At 33.5% G+C, this 21,081-nt stretch overlaps 1 protein-coding gene across 1 annotated transcript; it reads right to left on the reverse strand.

The window, feature by feature from the left end:
- Positions 1–213: 213 nt before the first annotated feature.
- LOC133680055 (la-related protein 1A-like) lies at positions 214–11,454 on the reverse strand. The gene is made up of 14 exons (XM_062102854.1): positions 10,851–11,454; positions 8,761–9,301; positions 8,365–8,530; positions 7,797–7,887; positions 7,515–7,586; positions 6,452–6,936; positions 4,260–4,329; positions 3,447–3,554; positions 2,987–3,324; positions 2,578–2,721; positions 2,434–2,497; positions 1,833–1,978; positions 1,527–1,631; positions 214–807 (listed from the first exon to the last, which is right to left on the reverse strand). The coding sequence occupies exons 1-14, from the start codon at positions 11,112–11,114 to the stop codon at positions 669–671; spliced, it is 2,733 nt and encodes a 910-aa protein (XP_061958838.1). The 5' UTR covers positions 11,115–11,454; the 3' UTR covers positions 214–668.
- Between the last annotated feature and the right edge of the window lie 9,627 nt (positions 11,455–21,081).

Consider the following 21,081-nt stretch of genomic DNA (forward strand, 5'->3'; position numbering starts at 1 on the left):
CTAGCCTGGCAAATCAACCTTGAATGCAAAATCATTGTTTAAAACGGCAAATCAACCCTGGATGCAGGCCGCACCCCAGGTCAACTTCTTGGTTGGGTTTTAACCCGATAATTGTAGCAGTGAAAAACAGAAGTGGGTAGTGCTGGTTCCGTTTTTTAAAACCAAGGACATAACATAACTCTTTCGAAACCACCATCAGAGTACAAAAGAAAGTTAAAAAACAAAAAAAAATTCTAATGATCACTTATCAGCAAGAAATAAATATTTCCAATATCTTATTCTTCAATTTTCACAAGGGTCGCTCGCTACAGCTGCTTTTTTTCTTTTTCTTTTTTTTTTAGTTTTCCTTTATGTACAGGTAACAGCATTGGGGGAATAGGACGAAGCAATAGAGAAAAAAAGCACAAGCACCTCTCTAAACTTGCAGACAAAACCAGAAAGGATGCTGTTCCCGGGAGCTCCAGAACCTCAAAAAAGGAATAAAAACAAAATCTCGGTAGCCAGCAGCCCTAAGAGGTGCGAACGATTCCCCCAATATACTATACAAAAACCATATTTTCCCTGCATCCAAACCAAACACGTGCTGCTCACTTCAACTCCCTTTCTCTTCTTCTTGGGTGATTATCAAAATTGAGAGGATGTTACCCGGAAATAGTCATTACAGCAAGCTAATGACTGTCCTTCTTCATGGACTTCTCTTTTGCACGGAAGTCCTCCAAGGTCCGATATTCATCTCTCAGTAACCTCTCCAATTCTGGATGTTTCTTTGGTTCTTTGTCACCTAGACGGCAATAATGGTGGAAGGCCCTGGTTGCAGAAAAGCAAGTCTATTGAAGCAAATACTTGCAGCAGAAAAATATCAATGGAAGCACAAGCATCTAACACGTGTAAGAGAATGCAATGCACCTGCAGTTACTCTGTAATACCATTTTTCCTTCCACAAGATTAGGAAGGGATAAGAATAGTAAGGCTATACATTCTGCTACTTGGTAGAAATAAATAGATAGAACACGACAAGTAAAATATCAATTCTTGTTGCCTTGTATTCTTTTATCCTATAGATGTTTCAATTTCTTATGAAGTAGCCCAGTCCATGTGCATCTCCAAATCCTCAACTCGGGTGTAAATTGTGGTTGTTGTTGTTCTATTGGGTCAAACATCAAGCTTTGTTACAGCTATGCCCTTAACTTTACCATCGCAACAAGCTTGTATTTTAGGCAATTTTCCCATTAATGGGTGATCATGCAAGTAAAATTATTGTCATTTAAACCTGTTGATAAAGCATTAAATCAAAGTAATTTTCAGATGAGATTTGCTTAAATGTATCATGACAAATTTTGTTCTGTAGCTTTGCTTTCCTATGTTAGCATACTCTACCAATGGTATAGGCTCAATATCAACCAGTGTTTTTGTGAGATTCCACGAAAAATAGCATGATATGCATGTCTTGTGAAGTAAATGCATGCCTTGTGAAGTAGGCAACCTAAAACACATGTTACTCAGTAAAAAAAATCATATAGTATTACCAGTATTTTTCAAGGCCATAAATGTTGCCTTTACGACAGAAGTCAAGGGTGAGTTCTTCAAAGTCCTTGTACAAGTCATCTCTGAACTCCTTCTCCAAACCATAACTGAAAATGGGAAACACAATAGAGAAAAGCAAGCGATTGAATAACAGCATCCATGCCAGAACATGCATAATTAGTACCTATTTCTTTCCCTAAAGTAGGGAAAAGATAACTTCAAAGAATGGTAATTGACGTAAAGAGTAATACATCTCAGATGAAAGCTCCAGTGTATAAAAATATCAAAGTAAAATTTACCAACAATACCTATAGAACCTGAAAAGGCACTCCATCCCATAATAGTAATTAGCAGATGCATCTTCCAGCGCAAATTTTTGGAACTCGTTATACATAGAAGGGACAAAAATGTTTCTAAGGAAGTACGACCAAAACCTATACAGTGTATTCATTTCCTGCATGGAAAATGATAGAAAGAAAAATCACGTTGGTATCAAATAATCAAATTACATACTGTTAAGATGATGTGCCAACATTCAAAAAAAAGGAAACACGACAAGTAATCCAAACAGGAAAATTGGACTTCACAGCATGACAAGATGCCCATATTAGTGATTAAAAAAACCCATTAGCTTGCGCAAAGAACCATAACCTTTAATATAAGAATTAACATTAACCAAATATATTGACACCATGCAATCTAGTGCCTAGAGAAGACCATATGTTCCTCGTGGAAGTATGAGCACTTACATAATAGAAAACAAAAATCAGCTAGTGGACTAAGAAGAGATGGGATTTAGAAAATGAAAGATGGGAAAAATCCCATCACATCACATAAATCTCAAACTAATCTAAGAAAACCTTTCTCCTTCAGTTAATAAACAAGTATCGGAGAATTTAAGAAACACACCTCACTGCAGCCTATTCCCATCTTCTTTCTATCATTTAAGCACCGCTTACGATACTTCAAGTACCTAAAAGGGAAGAGAAACAGGTCAGCTACCTGTCCCTATGAATCCACAAATCCCCCCTCCCAAAAATCACAGACACGTACTTCTGCTGTTTAAAGCCATTTTCTTCTAAGAGTTGATGGCTCGGATGCTGAAACGGTGGGAATGACTTTGGCATGGAACCTACTGGTGGACTGCTGCCCAGGAGTATGCTGTGGGGTGAAACACTCAGCTTTGAAGATCTGAGCCTGTGAAATTAGGATTCCGATGCAAAATAACTAGTCAGATGGCTCAGATGTTTGCTTAGAAAATTTAAAGTAACATCCCATCTCATAAAACTAGTAATCAATGCTGTATAATTCTCAGAACCTAAATGGAAGGGGAAAAAAAAAAGGAGCCCGGGGGGGGGGGGGGAATAGAATAGTTGCTGCATATATTAAACAAAAAGAACAGAAAAAACAGGACAGAAGAAATAAGAGTCTCAGGCAAGGACCATAGTCACTGTGAACTGACCCGTGATTTTCAGGAGGTGTAGAACTAAAGAAAAATCCAACTGAATTGCTTGGTGGACTTTCTGATATGATTCCAAAATTATTGCGACCAGTGCCATGATTCCTAGAGTTGCTGGAGAAGAACCGTTGCTTATGGTATGACTGCTGCTTGGGAACTTTATTTTGTTTCCTTGTGTTGTTGGAGCTTCCAGACTCTTCATGGCCACAGCTTGCAGCAGAATTTTCACCAGCCTTTGACTTTGATATTAGTGAAGCACTGTTTGTCAGTCTTAAATATCCATCTCTGTTCTCGTAGGTAGAAGCATTCTTTCTACGATTAGATCGCTTAGTTTTGAGCTCCTGCCAGTAAGAGTCACATTTTTTATGATTTTTTAGACAAGCATTGGGGATCTCTAAAGAAAATGAAAGTGAAGTAATGCAACTTAACTAATTATGAAAATGAGTATAACAAAAGCATCAACCTGCTCATAGAAGTATAGCCCATCGTTTATTGCAGAAGCAAGCTCGGATGAAATAGATTTTGATTCTTTACCACCAGATTTGGTAGATCCTTCTTCCACTCTACTATTCTGCGCAGCAAAGGCCCACAAATCATAAAAATGCTACCAAATTAATGGTCCAACTCATGCTTATATATGCCTCCATAATATATACATGCACTAACACAAGCACATCCATGTAAAGGGCCAAACTATAGAAAAAACCATCATGCAACTATCTGACAACTGAGAGCAGAGAAAATTAAAAACTATCAATAAAATATACCTAAATTGACCAATGCAAACCGTCATTTTAGTTCAGTAATTCAGTTTAACCCAAATAATGCTCATCTCTATGGTAAATGTTAAAAGCTACATGAGGTGAGAAAGGTATCAGTAGCTCACAAGGAGTTGAGAAGCAGCTTACAAACAACTTGTAAGAATCCAAAATGTAACCTTATGCTCCATAATTAGCAAAACAAAAAGGCATATGCATGGCATATAAAATGCTGAGGCAACAATGAGCTTCCTTCAAAAGAGAAAACACTATTCAAAATGAAATCTCTAAAATGCAACATGTAGCAACAAAAAGCCCAAATCCTCATGTTATCGCATTCATATATCTACACAAATATGTCCACATGTTGCTATGGTCTATGCAGATACGAACATTGTAATAAAAAAATGGCAAGGAGATTGCCAAGGATGAAGAATTATACTTACATAAGAATCAAAGCTAGAATTTCAAAGGAATAATAACAATAATAATAGAAACTTGCCAGCAAACAGCTATACCTGGGTGACAATTACAAGTCTTTGAACATCCTGGTCATGGACCACCATCTCATCCTCTTCATCATCAATCCTGGACAGCAGAAAAGTACAGTTTCAAATAATGTGATGTTATACTGAATAAGGAATAACAACTGTATCAGAATTTTATTATAATGAGGGATTTTATTTCCTACCTAGGATTTCTTGTTGCCCACATAAAGTGCCTTGTTCAATGTATCGACAGATGTTTAATGAAAAAAAAAACCCTTTACTTCGCTATTCTATCTCTCCTTAATAAAAGTATCCTTTTATCCCAGCAATTGAAACTACCAAATGTTGTTTTCGCTTACATCCATAAATAAGGTCTGTGCAAACTATGAGAACGAGAGTTTGATTAACTGAACATAATCATTCTGGTATAATAAATGAGGTTTCTTCAAACATCAAGACAGCATCTACATATATGTTTCAAAATAATGCAAGGTGATATGACAGCCTGGAGAATCTCTTTATTGATATTTGGGCATCTGACAATAGGTCACGTGACAGTCTAAGAACTTATTCTGACAGCGCAATTGATACTCGTCTTTAGTTTTTATACCTCTTACTGGTATGAGATGTCCAAGGATCAAGCAGTGAGGCGGGCATTCTCCCACAGAGGTGGGGAAAGTAAGACCATGAGGGCCACAGAGGTGGGACCCAGAGGAGACAATGTGGGAGGTCCTGGGTGCAGCACCACCCAAAATGAAAGGTGGCCCCATGACACTTAGAGAAACATATATTTTGTTTTAAAAGGAGAGCTTTAAGTATGATATCTTAGCCTTAGTGTTTTGTTGTGAGAATGAGATGTGATACTAATTGGATGTGAGATGCATCCTTCTCTTAGGTGCAATACCTAAGACTCCTGGCAAGGTTGTCCTGAACTCCTAGGAGTAGAATTGTGTGCTAGGTTTATTTATCTAGTTTCTTATAGGTGGTTGTAATTCCAGTACCTCTTTTCCTGCTTTTAACCAGTTACTTACCACTGCAATCCCAAGCAGACAATTTCCCCACAGTTCCTACTTTCTGTTGATAATATCATAAACAAGCATCTGCTTTCTGTCAATTGCTGCTGGTAATTAAGGTTAGTTCTCTTGTCTTTCCATATTCTAACTCATCTAGCCAATCAAGACCCAGAAACCAGCTATACGAGTCCCCAAATTCCTAAACTATCAGCTGCTGGACTTGATCAACACATTCACCAAATTTCTCATCACATCTTTAGCAATCTCAGTTCTTCCCTCTTATTTCTTCTTCTCTGTTTTCGACTCTGTAAATAAATTGTTTTGAACATTTTGAAAAAAATAAGCAAATTTAAGAGTGTCATAGCAATCCCCTGACCCTTATCCTACTTCTACAAAACTGGCAACTGGTTTTGAAAACTTATATTAACTTCACAAATGTTTGTCCTCGTTCTCAATTATTAGTAACTAAATTTCAAAACCATTTCAGACAAATTAGCTAAATGACTAGACAGCAGGTGGAGAAACCATGTTGAACCCCATCAATCATGTCTTCATGAAGAAACTTTCTAGTAGTAAACTAATGGATCCCAACTGCATGTCACGTAAGCAGCACCAGAAATTGCAAGGATAAAGCTGTTTTTGCTTTTAGAAATCAATTTTTCAATTCACAACTCTGTTTTTCATCTTTCTATAATCATCTCTCAAGAAAACGTGTTTACCAACAAATAATTTTCTACAATATAGAACAAGGGCCGCATTTGGATTGTTTCTAAAATAAAAAATGAAAGAGAGATTGAATAATTGGTGAGCCAAACATGGCCCTTGTTTTCTGAAGTGGAAAATTAGTGAAACAGCACATAGCAGTTTCCAGTTTACTAAGAAAATTGGAAAAATAGAACACTGTTTCCAAGAAAACAGTAACATGTTATCCACAGCTTTCTATTTTCTAGGAAAAAAAAGAGAAATCTGAAAACTTTTGCACAAGTAAATATGACCTAAATTTTTTTCTGGAGTCCAAATTGAAATCCACAAGGTTGTCTGAAATCAAATATATGCATGTGAAAGTTGCCTGACGACTTTTAAATGCCATAAAGAATATCTTGTATAGAGATCAGTAACTAGTCAACACATAAAATCAAACTTAGCAAGAGACTAGTGAAATAAAACCAAATATTGAGAGAACCAAACAAATATAAGACCATGCAGTACCTTCTAACTGGAGAACATTCATCATTCTTGAGTGTTTTCTGCTCAAGCTCCAGCTCTTCATCAAGCATAAATGTGCTGGCAAAATCACTTGAAAGATCAGCAAGATTCTGTGCATCTTCCATCCCTTCAGTCCCATGATAATTGAATGTCGGAGGCCCAGTTCCTTGTGCACGGTCCAAATGGGGAGTGCTATGACAAGCACCAAGCTCTGAATTCCCATCACATCCTGGTTTTCCAGCTTTAAACAGGATAGACTTCCCATCAACTTCCATTTTCCCAGCATCTCCATTTGACAATTTGTTTACTGCCTTGACTGTAGTGTGCGAAGCAAATTCAGCGCCTCCTTTGGAGACACTGATTGTGTCATCTTCCTCAGCATTCTCTCCAGCTTGGGCCTCAGAAGTCTGAGCCTTCAGTGACACTGCCTGCTGAGAAGAAGCTGGAATCCACTTTGACCAATCATCTCGTTTCCGAACCTTGTCACCCTATTGATACAATACCAACAACAAAATGGGAAGACCATTAGAACAAAGAAATAAAGAGTGAAAGAAGAACCATAAGTTGCCAATCTATCCAACAATTCCAGTTACAATGTCGTATTATAGATGGCCATAACATTAAGCACTTGAAACTTGTTCATTTACTAACAGACTCAAGCACCTTAGGCTCCCAAGTTCCAGGTTATCAATGTGGGCTCCACTCAATGCTAAACTATATTTAAAGAAATACCCCACAACATGTTCCCATTCACATAAACAGCTTGCAAGAACATTTGCCAATATTCCATCACAAAATTGGCTGACACTGACACAACTAGGAAAAAATTTCAGCTACATTTCTAACTGGCTAAAACCAGATCTCAGGAAAACAGTGATTAACTTTTAGAAGGCCATGGAGGTCAGATTGATTAATCATAAAGTCAGAACATTGGACCATCCAAAGAGATCCATTGTCACATTATTGATTGATAGACTAGAATCCGACCACAAAATTTCAGATCCATCCCAGGCACGATGCACCCACATTAAGAAGCAAAAAGTCAGTTGGTGAGGAGAAATCAGACCTGCACTTCTATAGAGCCAGAACACTGCAGCGCATCAAGGATAAATGATATGTCCACAGTCATTTTCTTAACCTGAGATACAAAATATCACATGCATTGCTCCAATAAATTCTTCAACTCAGGATATAAAGGAAGTGGATATATATTGAGTAATATAGCATAACAACTTTACATGCAATATTGAATGAAATAACAGACACCTAAAAAAGCTTTAAATAGAATAAGATTGTCATTACACACAGCGCTACATGTATGAATACCAAATAGCATTCAAAAACATACCCTTTTAAATTCAGCAATCGTGGATACTGGAACCCATCCTTGATCATCCATTAAGGATATTAGATAATGGTCATTCTGCAGATTTTCATCGCTGTCATAAAGATGTAAAACAGTCACCACATAATGGAGCCATTGACCAACCTTATGTAGTCAGTTCACTATAAACAGTTTCAAAGCCATATTTTGGGGTTTTCATTAAAAGGCTTGGTTACTATTGCTCTGCTTATAAGTGTACGGATTGACAGACAACACTGCCATCCAACACTAATGGTAACAATTATTTAGCCATAAAAAGGCCACGATACTTTAAGTAATTTGTGGTAAGTTGGACTTATGAATACCATACGAACAATCATATCTTTGATGGTCCAATTTAGGCTTAGCAAGTAGATCCCCTTTCCTTTATAAATGTATACAACGGTCAAATTTAATGATGCTGAAGAATCATGATAACAGCATCTTAAGGATGATGGTGACTTTCAGCCTCGGGGTCAATTGTGGAAATTTTCAACCCATTATGTGTGGAAAGAGATAATACAGAAGGGAGTAACTTTTTAACATTCCTTACCTGAAATAATACTCTATTTGTCCTGCAATGCTAGCCCTCAAAGCTAGTGTCTCTTGGGGAAGCACAGGAGCCCCTGAATTAATTGGATATGGAACAAAACAGGAAGGTTGAGGTCCCCTGAGAGAGCCTGGAGGTGCAACAGAAACGTAGCATATAGGTGGTGGTCCTGTACAACATGTAGAGGTCATATTGAACAGCTTAATTTGACAGAAAAGGAGTTCAAAAACCATAGGAAAAAAAAGGAGCTGTACAAGAAACAGGTTACATAATCTATGAGGAGCAGAAAAGCATGTATTACATCAATGTAGGTGAATGTCATAGTGTGAAAAAAGAAAAAAGAGCAACTTGCACTGATATATTGAGAAAAAGCACTTGGCATCAAAATAAAATAATTACCAGGGAATGTTGGACCGACCATGTACCCTGGAGGTGCGGCAAAAAAAGGTGGCCTTACCAATGGCCTTGGTCCCATGACCTGTTGCAGCGGGATGTTATCTCTGGACCCAAATGCCCGTTGATGATGCCATGCTGGATTCAAATGGGCACCAGAGTCTTGCATGTTAGGTCTTCGATTTGGAAAGTTAACAGCATAAGCATTGGGATCCCCTCTAGGTGGAGGCTGGACATTTATAGATGGAGCAAAAGGTTGCATAGGGGGTCCCGTCTCTGATCCAGACTTTATCAAATGAGTTTCAACTGTGGGAAAAGGTGGAGGGCCAGGTTGATAAGGATAGCCAGAAACAGCAATGTGTGGGGGAGGTGCCATAGCTGGGAAAACTGGTGACATGGCTGGTTGTTGGTAAGGGAATGGCACGGAGAAAGGATGTGCCCCATTAGGATTGCGCTTAGATCCTGATTTTTGATGTCTTGATGATGAATGTTTATTTGATGTATTTGAATATCCAGATCCATGTGACTTATGCTGCCCAGCTGATCCCTGGGCAAACCATAAATAGGGAAAATGATGTTCCACACTCCAATTAAGTTCACTAAACAATTTGCCCATCAGAAAGAGAACAGCTGGTATAATAAGAGTGGAAAAAAGTAAACTTGGCAAACAAGCTGCAGGAAGGGAAAGAATTCATCTTTGAAACTCCATTTTGGTAATAACCATAAAACTTGTTGCATTCCTATGTTTGATCCCAAATAATAGCCAGCTTTCTAAGTGTGCTTTTGCAAGCAAAACAGGTTTTCACAGGACCATCAGAAACCCTGTAATGGGCCTTTCAGCATCATAAAGATATCTGCGTATATATTAGGTTTATGGAACTCTAGCTCTATTAATTATGTCATAACCAGACATAATGCATCTTACAACCAAAAAAAAAAGAATCGTGATAACTTTCCAATAAGTTATGCCACAACATCAAACATAAAACAGAATTTCACGTGATTTAGATCGTGTTTATGCCTGCAAAACTTTTCAGATTTTCAGAAAGTTTCCAAGAAACGGAAATGGGCTACTGAATTGTTTTCTCAGGAAGCCTGGTTTTTTAATCCAATTTCTGCAGAACCAAACTTTTTGTAGCTCTCCATTTTTCTTTCAGGTGTGAAGGAAAAGCTTGTTTCCAGTATTTGTGTCTCTCAAGAAATAGGTTAGTCAATTTTTTTAAATTCCAGCAAATCATTTCCTATTTCAGTAAGTACACACATGTTCATCTTTAACAAAGAAATGAATTGGAAAATGGTGGTAAAAAATGCAAAATGAAACATCAGAGCCCTCTTTTTCACCAAATCATATTACTATACACCAAAAAGAAACCTCCACAATGACTGCATGGAGGATACTATTTTGTGAAGTAATCATCAATAGCCCATGCTCAATACTCTGGTATTGTTTAAATATAGAGATAGCATGCATTTATATAAAATGTTTTCCTGCAACATTTCTGTTGCTAATGTTAGATGCACTTCCTTTTGAAGCATGATACTATAGATTTATTTCTGGACAGAAGTGGCGCCAAATAAAAATACTAAAAATCAATGACCCGCCATGGCTTTCCACTAATTGATCAAATCTCTCACTCCTATACAAAAATATCCCATTAGAATCCCTGACACCAAAACAAAAAACATTCTTTATCTTTGTTCAAACTACTAGTAGTAGTCAAGTTCACACTTCTCTCTTAACCTACAAATTTCATTATCGTTGACTATTATCATATCATCAAATTCTCTTATCCTAAAGCTTTTTTTACTCAAAGCTTAACTTCCCTTAATAATTTAAAGCCAAATCTTCACTATTAATCTGTAAAATTAACACAAATATCTTACATGAATTTAAAAGCTTCGTTATTTTTATTTTTATTTTCAATCCACAATAAGCTCAAAAGCATTTCAGCACATACCTATAACTTCATTTTACTAGCAAAAAAAAAAAACATTTTTAATAAACTTACTTTTGACACTTTATTTCTTTCCCTAAAAAAATTGATTTCACGTTAAATTCCTTCATTTATTTAACAGGAAAAAAAAACTAATAATACCCGAGGTGAAGCTGCCGGTGGCGCAGCCTTATCACCACCACCAGCAACCATCAATGGCGGCTGCGGCGGCGTCTTAGAAGCAGAATCAGTCAGCTTCGACCGATGTTGTTGCTGTTGTTGTTGAGCATCAGAAAGAGCAGGCCAAAACTCGGCGGCGCCCATCACCGGAGCATCAGCGACCACCGGAGACTTCCACGGCGACTTCGGTCCGACCGTACTACTACTCTTTTGATCATCTCCACTCTCATTTTCCGCCATCACCATAACACTACTACTCTCTATCTCGCACGCGATCACAGTGATTAAAATCCCTAATTAGAGAGAAGAAAGAAGAAATCTACAGTGGCAAGGTTGTGATTATTGAAAAAGTGAGGGGTGAAAAGGAAAGCAAGCGAGTGAGGAAAAAGAAAACAGGAGGAGAAGACGACAGCAGCTGCTGCGAGCGTGTTGTTGAGGTTTTTTATACAGTGGAGCGGGGAAAGTAAAAGTGGTGTCTTTTCTCACTGTTTCCAGGGATTTTTTTGACACAACATGGACTGTTGCGCCGGAGTGGAAGTAGAGAATAAAGTGTGTAGATAGCAAGAATAGGGTCCTTGTTGTCTTTCGGCTAAAACTGAACTGTTTGTCAATGGGCAAAGTGACAAAAGATAGACGCTCTAAAACCCTAGGTTTGGAGTTTAGAAATATGAGGTGGCTGGGATGGGCTGGGCTTGGTTAGTATGGGCTGGGCTTGACAAGTATGCTCTGGGCTTTTTAATATACTAGGGTTAGTCTTTTATTAGCTTGGTTTATTAGGTATTGAACTTCACGCCCTGTTTTGATTTGTTTTTTATGAAGTTTTTTTATCTTTTAACTTAGATCGCAAGTTTTGAGAGTTAGTTGTATTGATCATATTATTTTTTAATTAATATTTTTTCACAACTTTATATTTCAATATTGAATTGATTGGAAATTGAATTTCATAATTATTTTTTGATATGCTTTTATGTGGGGTTATCATGGTCTCATAATTCACCTCATGAGTTTTGTAGGTTAGCCATATTGACTCGGGTATTTTTCTTGTCCTTTTTTTAATTGAATTTTTTTTAATGTCATCATCCAACATTATGTTGATTGAGAATTAAATTTTATATTTTTTTTTATTTGTTTTCTATAGAATTATCTCGATCTCTTGATCCAGATTTGACAAGATAACCTAGTTGATTCAAGATATTTTTTACCCCTTTTTTATTTGTTTTCAATTTAATCATTTATCATTGGGTCAGTTAGGAATTAGGTTTTATAATTTTATTTTTTATTTGCTTTTCTATGAGTGTTATCATAGTCTTATGACCTGGGTCGAAAATTAGGTCGATTGACTCGATTTTTTTATTCTTTTTTTAAGTTTAGTTTTCTTCAATTTTATTTTTCAATATTAGGTTGATTAAGAATTAAGTTTTATAATTTATTTAAATTTGTATTGTATGAGGTTATTCTTGTCTCATGACTTAGTTCACATATTTAGTTGGTTGACTCAAGTGGTTTTTTGTGTTCTTTTTAATTGATTTTTTTTAGTCTATCCTATAACATTAAACTGATTGGGAATTAAGCTTCATAATTTATTTTAATTTGTTTTTTTTTTTGAAGTTATCTAATTAAATAAATCAATATTTAATCAAATGGTAACTAAGATTAAGATATTTGACATCATAAAAAAAAATGTTAAAGAAAAGTGGGGAAAAAAGCATAAAGATCAATTCTAAAAAATTAAATGTTAAAGGATAAAATTGAAAGGGAATTAATTTTAAAAAAGATCTAAAAAAGATCAAAGTCAACTTATGCAAACCACTAAAACTCGTGACCATGATTATAAGACCGAGATGGACAACATAGAAGGTAAAAAAAAACAAAAAAAACAAAGCAAAATGCTTAGTAAAAAAATGTTGTTATGATTTTGAAAAAAAAACATTAAAAAATATGAGTTAATTTGAGTTAATCCACTAACCTCGTGAATATTGGTATAAGAGTGAGATAATCCCACATAAAAAAAAGAAGCAAATATCAAAGCACGAAAACCAATTTAAAAAATCAATTGTTCAATGATAAAATTAAAAATATATATATAAGGACCTAAAAAAAAACCAAAATCAACCTGTGTTAACTTTCAAAACCCGTGACCTTTGTCATAAGGCTAGGGCTAAACTCGTGAAAGGCCTATTTGTTTTTTTTTAAAAAAACAAAACACTAATGTTGAATTTTGAAATTAGAAAAGAGAATAAGAAAAAATAAAAATATGCTAACCCAATTTAACTTCCTAAACCAATGAACCAGGAAAAAATAGTAAAGCTTAATTCCTGGCAAATTAAATGTTGAGATATGAAACCTACAAAAAAAAACACACAAAAGGATCTAATATATATAAAGAAAATGTAGGTGAAAACAAAAATAAAAAATAAAAAAGAGGGTAACCAAATTTTTTTTAAAGGGTTAAATTCAAAAGAATGATGGCCGGATTGAAAACAAAATAACACCTCATAAACTTGGATTAAAGAATAAAATTGAAAACTAATAAAATTTTTATATAAAAAGTAACAAAAAAAATTAAAAATTAAAATAATAAGGTCAAAATCAGAAAAAAAATAATATATAGCAAATTAGAATTTAAAGATTAAATTGAAAAGAAATAAAACTTTTATAAAAGAATCAAGAACAAAATTAAAAAACAAAAAAAAATAAGAACTGAAGTTGAAATATCAAAAGCAAGAAAGACCTACTTGCACTTTTTAGGAGAGGAGAGAGGGAAAAAAGGATAGCGATGACAAATTGTTATGCTAGCGCCAACACATTCAACATCAGAAGAAAAAAACACAACAATGTTTTCAATAACACGATGTAAAAAAATGTTTGACCACCAAGAGACGCCACAGACCCTTCTCAAAAAACATGGGTGCCTTTTATGTGTTGGCACCTGGTCATTATGTGATTGCACCCTTTTCAATTTTAATGTTAATCAATCAATCCAAAAAGACTAATTTTACCTTAATGATTTTATAAATAATAAAAAAAATCTATATGAAAATATGGAATAGCTCCTAGATTAACGATTTTTCAAGTTCAAGGGCAAATATGTCCTTTCATTGTTTATAAAAAAATAAATAAAAAAATTAAAATATCATAAATAACCATGTTATAAATTTTTGAAATAGAGAGCAAATAAATTATTTATTGTTCATAAAAAAAGAGAAAATTCATAAATATACCTGTCAAATCACAAATTACTATTTGGTCAAGAAAACAAAAATCAAAATACCCACCATAACTGATAGGCATTTTATTTTTTATTATTTGGGCAAAAATATCTTTTTATTGCAGTAATAAATATATGCACAGTTTTGTTTTTCTTTTTGTATGCCAAATAAGTGTTTGTTTAGTTTAATTTAATTGTAAGCATAAATGGGCTTTTGTATGTCTGCCAGCACGCTTCACAGGTGTTGAAAATGTGAATAAGAGGGGCCCTTTTTTCTTTTTTATTTTCAAAATACAGTCCTTTAGTTCCTGAGTTTGGTGTTTTGAATTAGCATTTAAGACCATAGTTTTCACACCCGATTTAGTCTAAGTCTTGGATTCTAAATTTTGACTAAATTACTGGATTGTTCACGTTATTTTTTTTAAAATAAAAATGATATTATTTTAATAAAAATAAAACAAAAATTAAAAAGTCATAACTGGATCTTGTCGGGTTGTCGAGTCAATCCATTGGATCGCGTCAGGTTTTTTCTTCAATCCGACCTGGTTTCAGTCCTGGGTCAGCCGGGTCTCTGGTCGACCCGCCGAGCCGGGTTTCAAAACTATATTTAAAACTATCTTTTCAATGTATCATATTTTTAAGATTGTTTAGGGAAAAAAATTAATTTTGATTTCTATATAAATTGAATAAAAATTTAATATTAATAATGAGCTCCATCCAAAAAACTATGAAAAAAAATCTTGTAATTTTCATCATAAAAACTATTATCATTTAACTACTTTATATACTTTTTATTTTGAGTTTTTTTTTATTGTTTATTCTGAGTTTTCTTCTTTTAAAAGTGTTGATGTTAGTTTTTTTTTTTTTGATGTTTTGAAATTCAATTTTCAAATAATATGACTATTAGCTTCTTTATTTTTTGTTGTCGTGTGATCATTTTTAAAATATATTTTTATTTAATTTTGTAATTATTAACATAAATGCTTGGAAGAATTTTAATGATTTAATTTTTGAGTAAAAAAATATTTATTCAGTCAAAATTATAAATGCATTTATTTTTTTATTTAACATGATCATGAGTTTTTTTTAAAATAATTTTTTTAATTGAGATATACTTTTTACTGTATTTGGATAAGGCCGCATAAAGACAGATAAAAAAAAATATTAATTAAAAATGTATATAAAAAAACATAAAATAAATATATTTATCCCCGTTCCTTTGCTTTTCCATCTAGAAAAAATAACTACTAGCCGAGCATGTAAAAACAAAAAAATCTTTTTATTTTATTTTCTTAACCGACTTACCATTAATCCATTTCTAGGAAGACACGCCATTGGATGTCTCCTTCCCGTATTTATACACAAGACGAAAATATCTTAACCCTAAAATCCTTCTCTCTACTCTCTCTCTCTCTCTCGCGCTCTGTGTCTCCGATACCAAAAAGATGTCCAAGTTTCCGTTGTCATGCAAAGATAGAAGAACCCAGAAGAGGATTAAGGGCTTCTCAGAGCTAGAGATAGACGTGGCTTGGAAACTAGTGCAAATGAGCAGGGATAATTACAAGAATGATAAATCACAACAAGGTTCATGCCAAGGGGACGCGAGTTACAATGACCATGCATTTCATGCCATCTTTGAAGAAGAAGAAGAAGAAGAAGAAGAGAATGTTATTTGCGAGGAAGACGATGATGGGTATCCCAAGACAAGGAACAAGAGGTTTAGGTCAATTGATCATATTTACAAGGTTACTCAACCATTGCTGCTGGGTGTTCTTGTCCATAGCAAGAAGGTGAAGCTTTCATGTACTTGATTGTATAGGAGATTGCTTCTTTCTAGTTCCTGTAGATTTTTACTTATTCCAAGACCCATTTGATGAACATAAATAGCACTCTCAATTTTGTGGGTTCTGACCTGCGGACCTTTCACAGATAGAAAATGCGTGTGTAGTGCGTCCGATGCCAATTTCTTAGAAGGAGCCTGAGCCAAAGGGCCGAGCTTGTATGCTCGCCTTCAAGTCAAAGCCAAGTCTCCTCGTGACTTAGACCTGTTTGACATTTCATAATTTTTTATTTTATTTTATTTAAATTATTTAATGTGTTAATATTAAAAATAAAAAATGTTATTTTAAAATAAAAACACTTTAATTTTAACCTCCCTTGCATCCCAATTTGTCTTCCTCCGGGAGGGTGGCCCTGAAAAGGACCGATGATTGGATCTCCGGTGCTTGACATGCCATTTCAAATGCCCAGCTTGAGTTGACATGATTTGACCATCCTGTCCTTGCTCTCTTGATCAGGATTTGAATTCCTCTTGCTAATGTCTGGAATACAGACGGAAATTTGGGTAATCGTTAATTTCTATTTTCATTTTTAAAAAAATTAATATAAATATTCAGATTAATTTATACATATCATAATTAATTTTATAAACCTTAAAATTAATAATTATATAAATTTGCCACTGCTAGCTAGCTAAATTATTAACCCGTTCATCTCCTGTAGATTTTCTTGCCTAGGTCTAGCTCTAGCTCGCTCTTAACTTTGCTAACCCACTGCTTGGATTAGTCGAAGATTGTTTTACGTGTACCATTGTTTTAAAATCTGTACTGGTGGATCAACCTAATCTAAATCAATTTGGATTAAAAAATATATATATTATCGACAAGGTAAAAATATCAAGATTAGATAATGGTGTTTAAAAGTGTAGTAATGGTTATTTTTTAAAGTGTTTTTTATTTTAAAATATATTATAATAATATTTTTTTTATTTTTAAAAAATTATTTTTGACATTAACAATTCAAAATAATCTGAAAACATCGAAAATATATTAATTTAAAGTAAAAAAAATAAAAAAAAATTTTAAAGTATTTTTCAACCACAATGTCAAACTAAATATCACCTTATTGATTTAAAATAAAATAATCAAAACGACATAAATATAAATGTTCTAAATAAAAATTTGAGGTTGATTTCCTTGACCCATACCCCTATCCCAAGTTGAGTTTTTAAAATTATACATAATAAATTGACGTTTTCCCCCCCTATTTTTCTCAACATACCAAGTAACTTTTCAATATCAAATTAAAATTTTAAAATTAAATCAAATTTAAAAAAATTTGAGTTTAAATTTTTCTACGTGGATTAAAATAAATTAATTTTTTTACGTGAATTTTTCAAGTTTTAAAAATGTCAAATCTAATGTTGGTTGGTTGGGTCTAAGATTGGTACAAATAAATTTGCGTCAATCCATTTTCTTTTATTTTGTCTTATTTTCGTTATAAATAATGGTTGGACCCTAAGGTATTCTCAAGTATTAAAAAAAAAAAGGAAGAAGAAAAGAATATTACTCAAAACATTTGATACTTCATGGATGTAAATACACTTTTAGTGTGTTTTAGTCTATTGAATAAGAGATAATAAATATATAAATTTGTAAAAAGAATGATATGATTATTAACTTACTGGGATTAAATTTCACAAAAAAGGGCCAGGAGAAAGCTTGAGTGTTCTTGGTGAGGTCTTGGCTATAAACCCATATAAACAAACTATAATTATAAAATTCTAACCGATCTGGTAGGTAAATTTAGAATTCAGCTTATCTGAGTTTGAAATAATCTAATTAAAGTAAAAATAGAAAAAAAAATCAGCAAACCTGATAAAAAAATCTAGATTGATATGTTAACCTGATTGATCTGGATTTATTTTGATCAAAACTAGACCTTTAATCCCTTTTTTTTTCTTTAAAATAATATTCAAGTCTTGTCCCGAATCAACCATCCATCAGGTTTTATTACTACAAGACAAAAACCCTAGTATTACCCGGCATGACTTTAAAATTCAGTTATTTAACTATCAAACTCCTCGCCTCTTTTTTTTTTTCCAGGGAATTGAAGAGAGAGAGAGAGAGAGAGAGAGAGAGAGAGGGAGGAGTAATTAGTGAATAAGTTTAGCAAATCATTCGTTTGTTAATCAGAAATCCAACGCACCTGATCCATGGCCTCTTTATTGACATCTCTAATAAGGTCAGTTAGTTGCTTTTTATCATTTTGTTGCTCTGTTTTTGTGGAGATTGATGCCTTTCTTTTTGGAAGATAACAATAATAGCAAGTGGATTTCTTTCATTTGGATACAATTTGTACATTTGAACTCCATTTTCTAGCTAGTGTTAATGTCCATCCTCTTGTTCCTGAATTGCTTGAGAATGTGATGCTTTGGTAAGTCTCTGTTTTACTGCCCCCTTGATCAGCTAGTTTCCTTTCAAGAGAAGTCTGGTCCTTGCAAGAATTATGTTGTGATCATTTCGTGTTTATTCATTTCAACAGTGATTCTTGATTTGATTTGTCAAAATCCAACGATTTTCAAGAGATTTTGTAACGGATTGTTAGTTGTTTAACTTGAATTATTATTATAAATCAAGGCATTGTTGAATAGTAGAATCACGAGATGATGAGTGACGATTAATGAATTCCAAGTTACAATTACAATTACTGACGGAATTTGAGAGAAATATTTAGAATGAAAATAAATATGGAATTGACTTAGAGATGTAAAAATACTATTTTTAAGGTGTTTATTGTCTCACACAAAAACAACACTTTTAGGATAGAACTAAACCCTCTAAACCATATTTATTAAACCCAAACTGGCCCGGCGGGTCGACCCGGGAGTCTCACACAAAGACAACACTTTTAGGATAGAATTAAACCCTTTAAACCATATTTATTAAAGTCTCACACAAAGACAACACTTTTAGGATAGAACTAAACCCTCTAAACCATATTTATTAAACCCAGACTGGCCCGGCGGTTGACCCGGGAGCTGGACTGGTCCGATTTTGTCAGAAGACCGGCCGGTGCAACGACTTGATAGGTAACCCGTGACCCAGGTGAGATCCGTTTTTTTTTTTAAAATGTGGGATTTGAAACCCATTAGTATATACATTCCATGTTTCCAAGAAAAAAGTTATGTTTTTTCAATGTGAGATAAAAAAAACCTTTTGATTTAAATACTTCAATTTAAAAGGATAACACAATATTTTTTTTAATGTGAGATTTGAAACCCATTAGTATATATACTTTATGTTCCCAAGAAAAAAATTATGTTTTTTCAACGTGGGATAAAAAACTTTTTAAAATATTCTTTTAAATTTCATTATTTATAATATGTATAGCCTATATTTACATGAATTTTTCTTAATTTTTTCATGTAAAATATTAAAACTTTAATTATTTTTAAAAAATTTTCGGATTGATCCGGGTTGACCCATGAAACCCGGGACCCGGCCACTTGGTCGGGTCAACCCCTGGGCCGAGTTTAATAACTATGCTCTAAATCTCTAAAAGAATGAGAAGATAAGACTATTGATCAAACAATATACTTTAAATTAAACTGAATAACTGTTATTCAGTTTTATCTCAACAATCACAAATTAATCTCACTGTTATATTAAGTTTCAAGTGTTGAATGTTATTTTTTGATATTATAAATATTTATATAATAGCATTAGGAAATCCATTAGAAAAATTCTTCTATCATAACTTAATTTACTATACAATAAAAACTCATTCTTATAAATATTAGGAGGGAGTGTTGTTTTTCCTAACGTGGAATATACATATTTTCTTTGGGGGCAGAATTTGTGAGAAAAAAGGTGGAGAAAAGTAACCTTCCACTACAAAGCCAAGGGCTTTGAAGGGAGATAAAACATCTTATAATTAGATTCTTAAAGCAGAAAAGCTCAATAGTGCTAAATTTCAAAAATTGGGATAACTTTTTGAAAAGGTTTTGTGACCAGAAGAAGTAAAGAAGTCCAAGCTTTTGTTAGGCAAAAACTCGTAGACCGGCATCTTCTCATCCCTTTCAACGCAGCATCCAAGAAGCCTCACTAGATTCCGATCCTGAAGTTTCACGATATGTTTAACTTCATTTTTCAATTCATCAAGTCCTTGTCTTGAATTCATACCTAAAGAGAGCCTCTCCACAGCTGTTTCTCGTCCATCTGTAAAGGTTCCCTGCAAATAATGACCCAGCATCGTATGCAAATCATACCTTGTCTTCTGAAAGCTGATTTGCTTAACAGATACTCTTTGTATCTGTTAAGGAACTCTTCCAATCAGTCATTTCTTTATGGCTAAAAAAATGGTCGATCCTGACAGTTCTGTAGTGGAATCGTTTCGAAGAAACTAACACCAAGAACTCCACTGGGGTCAGGAGTTTGTGAGATGAAATTCAGAGGCCAAAGGCCATATTGCATGACTGTTTATAGATAATTACCAGATTTTTTTTTCGTGCAACTAACAAAAAAATTAACCGAACAACCCCGGATTAATTTTATTAATCCATGATATGAGATAACCCAAAAAAAAAAAAAGAATGAAAAACAAAAAAGAAAGCGCAAGGTTTAGTAGTATAAAGTTAAAGAATGAAATAAAAAAATTAAAAAAAAACCGAAGTTAAATCAGACTAATCTTTAAAATTAGTAAATTTAGTCATGAGACCAAGATGACCATACAGAAGACAAAAAAGAATATTGAATAAAATTTTAAACCAAAAATTAAAAAGAAAATAAATAACAATCAAAACATCAAGGACCAAATCTAATATAAAAACTAATGAAAGAAAATAATGAGGGACTTAATCGAAAATTAAATAAAAACAGGATAATAAAAGAAATTTAAAAAATGATAAATAAAATTGGATAAAAAATAAAATAAAATACCGATGGATAAAATTTAAAGAAAAAACAAACAAAAAAAGGATAAAAAATTAGCAATTAAAAAAAATAAGAACTAAATCTGGAAAAAAAAATTTGAGGGAAAAAATTGAAAGGAGAAAACCAAGAAAAAAATAAAAAAAATCAAGAGAATGAGTATCATATTTGAGATGAAAATAAATGATCTAAAAAAAAACAATCTAAAATAAAAGGACCAATAAAAAGAAAAAGGATAATAATTAAGTTTTTTCTCCATTATATTTTTTTATCAAAATAATACAATTTTTAATTT

This window comes from Populus nigra, chromosome 19 (genome assembly GCF_951802175.1).
Source record: "Populus nigra chromosome 19, ddPopNigr1.1, whole genome shotgun sequence".
Lineage (NCBI taxonomy): Eukaryota > Viridiplantae > Streptophyta > Magnoliopsida > Malpighiales > Salicaceae > Populus > Populus nigra.